This window comes from Elephantulus edwardii, unplaced genomic scaffold (genome assembly GCF_000299155.1).
Source record: "Elephantulus edwardii isolate Elephantulus edwardi_28Jun2011 unplaced genomic scaffold, EleEdw1.0 scaffold00075, whole genome shotgun sequence".
In the NCBI taxonomy this organism is placed as follows: domain Eukaryota; kingdom Metazoa; phylum Chordata; class Mammalia; order Macroscelidea; family Macroscelididae; genus Elephantulus; species Elephantulus edwardii.
Window position 1 is genome coordinate 12859717 of NW_006399825.1, and position 5276 is coordinate 12864992.

Below are 5276 nucleotides of genomic sequence, written 5' to 3' on the forward strand. Positions count from 1 at the left end.
GTGGAAACTACAGAACAGTGTCATTGATTTCACATGCAAGCAAGATTCTGCTGAAGATCATCCAAAAACGATTAGAACAGCACATCAGCAGAGAACTGCTAAAAATGTATACAATCCTAATAATCAAAATCTGTAACTACTACACCAAATATCTCCAGCATTCATTCAATAAAACTCTTCAAAACCTAAAAACAAAACAAAAAAACTGATTCACCCTAAAGAAACCAGAGCTGCCACAGAAACAGATGTACGCACACCCATGTTTACTGCTGTGTTATTCTTAATAGTAAAGAGATGGAAGCAACCCAAGTGCCCATCAACAAATGAATGGACAGAAAAACTATGGTATATGCACACAAGGTAATACTTCACAGCACTAAAAAACAAGGACCTCATAAAATATTACACAACATATGTGACCCTGGAGGACATTATGCTGAGTGAAATAGTCACAAAAAGACAAATACTGCATAACACCACTGTCATAAAGTAAGGGGATTGGGAGAAACTAAGCAAAGAGAGGATAGATAACAAACACTTTATTGGAACGATGAAGGAAAGAACTATTTAAAAAGGAATATATGATTAGGCATTATGTATATTAAAACAGTCTAGAGTAAGAGGTGCATTGCAAAGGGGACTGGGAGAGGAGTGGGGGAGGAGGAAGGAAGGAAACTGTGCAACAATGAATGAATGAATATTTTTTTTTTAAAAGTTAACTGGGAGTAGTAGGAAGGAAAATGTGAAACAATGAGTGAATAAGAATCCAACTTTTCTGTAAACTTTTGTTAAAATCACACACACAAAAAAATAACTGATTTAATATACATTATCTTTATTAGACATCAAAAATCAAGCTTCTTCTAGCTGACCACCAACTAGATAATTGTGTCATTAAAAGTTTGGGAATCTAAAAAAAAAAAAGTTTGGGAATCTGAGGGAGCTCTGGTGGCCTAGTGGCAAGAAGGTGAACTGCAATCCCAGAGGTGTGCGGTTCGAATCTACCAGATGCTCTGCTGAAGAAAGGGGGGGACAATCTCCTTCTGTACCAGTCAGATCCGATTTGATGGTACATACACAAAAAGTAATAAAATTAAAAAAAAAAAGTTTGGGAATCTGGAGCTCTGGTGGCCTAGCAGCAGCAAGAAGCTACACTGCAATCCTGAAGGCAAGCAGATCGAATCCTCCAGATGCTCCGCTGGAGAAGGAGGGGCAATGAGGGACAATTTCGTCCTGTACCACTCAGATCCAGTTTGACAGCGCGCGCGCGCACACACACACACACACACACACACATAAATAAAAATAATAATTAAAAAAAAAAGTTTGGGAATCTATTTTCCAGAACAACACATAAAACTAACTACCTTAAATTAGAAGTGTATGAAAGATTAACTACAGTAACAATAATGAAAGCATTGTTTCAAAAGAATACTTATCATTTCTATATTATGGGACAATATAGTTATTATTTATACACATAGACTACCCTAAATGGCTAAGTATACCAAGAGTAACTACCTTACTAATAATGAAAACTTACCTTCCAAAGAATATCTTTTCTAAATTATACCACATAATACAGTTAAAACATTTATACAAAGGTTTCTATATAGCATCTAAATGTGGCTTTCTTCAGAAAACATTAAGAACATTACCACCTACTTAATTCTTGCTATTAGTTATCAAGACAAGCTTCAGTTCAGATAAAACAAGCAAAAAATGAAAATAACTCGTTTGACCATTGCAACCTGACCATGATAAACTGAATTAAGACAAAATTGTAAATATCTATTATACAATGGAGTTTGAGCTTAAAACAATGAGCTTCATAAACTTAAGTGGCAAAAAGCAAAGAAGCAATTAGCATTAATTTTTTTAAAGAAGTTTTACAGAAAAATTTTAATTCCTACCAGGTTTTTAAAGTTTTAATTCAACCAAATTTTTAATAACCTATAAAGTCCTACTAAGTAAACTCTAAAACAGCACTAACATAGAGTGCTCACAGGCACACTTCAAAGCTATGGAGGCTGATGCTGATATGCCAAGTACTGTTCCTAGGAAAGGTGCTCTATGAATCTGCTCTCATAGACACATTGATGTTGCTTTTTGTCTTTTTTTTTTTTAATTTGTAAAAGTGAAAATCTTCATATTTGTTTCAGTTAGCAAATATAGGCTTTAACAAATAAGTCTTTCATAAATGGAAATGATCTAAATCAAACTTTCAAAAGGAAAGGATATTTGTTATGTGGGTCCTGTTCTCACCTAAGATTAAAATTTTATTTCTTGCCCCACTAAGCAGCTGTTTCACTTTCAAGTATTGTCATTTGAAGCCATAAGTGCTATTAGAAATTCTAAGAGAAGGTTCTCAAAACACCCTATTATACTATACTTATATTGGTGGGATCTCCATTAGCACAAATTATTTATTTGTGTTTAAAGAGTTTAAAGTGCTCATAATGTCCTTAAAAGGTATGATTCCCTTTCAACTTATTTATGTAGGTAACATACACTTATGTAAAGGGTCATGGATGAAGGCTGTGTACTTTTGTTAAAATGTCATTAAAAGATTCAAACCTTTTACTTAAAAAGCATTAAATTTTTTTGAAAACAAGCATTCACTTATCTCTAATGTTCTGAATGAAATATTTTAAAGAACTGAAGAAGCAGACAAGTGAAAGAGGCATGTGAAAGTGTGAATTTTTCTAATAAGAAATACTAATAACTAGTTTAACACTCCCTCTTTAAAGATACTTCCATGTTTTAATTTTTAAAATTTTAAGAAAGTATAAATTCATAATTCATGTGATAAAGCCTTCAAAACAGGGTTTCTAAATCATAGGCCAAATATATGTGGTACTTTTTTTAAACCAAGAGGAAAGATTTTAAAACAATGCCAAACACAACTGTTTAAAGTCTAGAAGGAGGTAAATCTTCTAAATGATTCAAGGAATCATTTTTAATGCTTACTCAAGTAAACTAAAAAACTCAAAATTTATTATCATTAATCACAGTACCCAAGTAATCTCCCACTTAGGCAGATGATAAAACGCAAGTGATGGCAGGGGTAGTTATAAAGGCTGCAAAGGGAAAAACCAGGACCAAGATGTCTAAATAATTCCAAGGCAAAAAAAAAATTACCAAAAACTTTCTAGAAAAACTATGAGAGCAATAAAAAGAAAATGCTTAACACACTTTTCAAGTAATTTTCTAAACTTAATACTCTATTTTAAAAAAAAACAAACCAACGCAAAAAAACCAACCACATTTTCATCTTTCTTTAATATCATCTCCAAGTTAACTTAGTCCCCCAGAACTCAATAGTTAAATTAACTATATCAAAAAAGCAGCAACAAGAAGGAAAAGAAACCCTTCCAATGTCCTAATTATTAAATCCAGGATTCATTTCCGTTATTACTTCTTACCTACGATCCTCTGACTTGGGGATGGGGTTGGTGCAGCACTGGCTGTTATACTTGGCCACATATTCACATTGCTTGAAGGGAGCAGTCTTACCCTCCAAAACGTGTCTGATACAGAAAGCGTAGCCGTTGAGTCGCCGCTGCTTGCACAGTTTGGGGCTATATGAGCACAAGGGCTTATTGCCAACCTCAGAGAAGTGTATATGTTTCCCTTCATACATCACGTGACTCTATTCCTTGTGAACATCAGCTAAAAGGCCACCACAAAAAAAAGAAACCCAAATGATAAATCAGAGAGTATAAGGCAGATTTAAGTTGAGAATTTCACTGAGGGGCTTCTGGCCCCACAGTCATACCTGATTTTAAATCTTCTGCACCATAGCAATGTTAAAAGAACCCCAAGGATACCACAGTTTGGAATATTGCAGAATCAAGATGAAGCAGATTGTCTACGAAAATATCAAAAGGCCTAGTTAACAAATAGAAATAAGCAAAACTAGCTTACTGTGGAAGTAAAATACTACACCTTTCCTAATTTGATGGATTTTTTCATTTTAACCCAAATCCCAGTAAGTTCAAATAAACAGCAGCATTATATAACATTAAATTACCTTACCCAAAGGAACTGAACAAAATAACTTTTACTTGGTTAAATTTTGTAGCTATCTCAGAGCTTTCTGTCATCAAGGAAATACTATAAAGTAGCACATCCTATTATTTTCATACTGGTTGGTGGATGCGTATCTCAGAATCAATGCAACAATTCTTAAAAGTTATTTCATGAAGTCTATGTGAACACTTTAGAGATTTAGAAAGTCTTGTTTTTTTAAATATATTGGAAAAGACTTTCTGGCAATTTGCAAAAAATATTCCTATGAAATACAAAAGAAAATTCTAAAAAAAAAAATCTTTTTCCTTCTAAAATTTCCCACATTATGGCATCCAAATTGTAAACTTTGTGAGCATAAAGACTAGATACCATAGCACACTTATTTTTTAAAAAAAATTTTAATTTTATTATTTTGTGTGTGTGTGTACCGTCAAAGCAGATCTGACTGGTACAGGAGGAGATTGTCCCTCCTTCTCCAGCAGAGCATTTAGTGGATTTGAACCACATACCTCTGGGATTGCAGTGCAGCTTCTTGCCACTAGGCCTCCAGAGCTCCCTCAAACCACACTTATTTTTTATTGTAGTTTGGGTTAACATTTACAGAATAAATTAGTTTTTCATTCAGTAATTGATATGTATTGTTTCAAGCAATGTACCAACCACACTTGTACCCTTCAGTTCAGTCCATTGCTATATATAATAGTCATGGCTTATGAGTCTTTAGAGGAAAAATACGAAAACAGAAGAATCACACAATATTAATAATCTCCACATACACAATGTAGTCTATAATGAAACTGAATTTTAATCTGTGTAGTCAGGATCATACCGAGCTGACGTGGTCTAACTAATCCTCTTCCACATTCTCAAAATTACCCAATCAACAGCAGAAGCAACCACTCAGGTTCAGTTACAGAGAAATACAAGAAAATATCCTCTCTTTTAATGAACTGTATAGAAGATGTCTTACACCAGTGAAGGAAAAGATACATGAATGCCTGAAGAATAATAAGACATGGTGTTTGCATTCACAGGTATTCCTTGAGTAAATTAATTTCATTCCTTTTGCAGAGTGGCCCAACTCTAGTCAGTAGCTAGAATCCCAGTTGATAAGAATAGATTTATGTTACTACTCTTTTGCTCTAATAATTAAATAATACTAAGTATATAACACACCAAATATGTAACATACAAAGTATATAACACTCAGAGCTCTAGAGTCTGTTATGACTCAGAGAAATAGA

The 5276-nt window shown here is 33.7% G+C and overlaps 1 protein-coding gene across 1 annotated transcript in view; it reads right to left on the reverse strand.

Annotated features, from left to right (window-relative positions):
* INO80D (INO80 complex subunit D) overlaps positions 1-3870 on the reverse strand; it is a 39153-nt gene extending 35283 nt beyond the window's left edge. Inside the window, exons 1-2 of the mRNA XM_006889117.1 lie at positions 3779-3870; positions 3426-3672 (exon numbers count right to left, since the gene is read on the reverse strand). Of these exons, the coding sequence (XP_006889179.1) occupies positions 3426-3643 (218 nt within the window). The 5' untranslated portion in view covers positions 3644-3672; positions 3779-3870. The remainder of the gene's footprint in view (positions 1-3425; positions 3673-3778) is intronic.
* Between the last annotated feature and the right edge of the window lie 1406 nt (positions 3871-5276).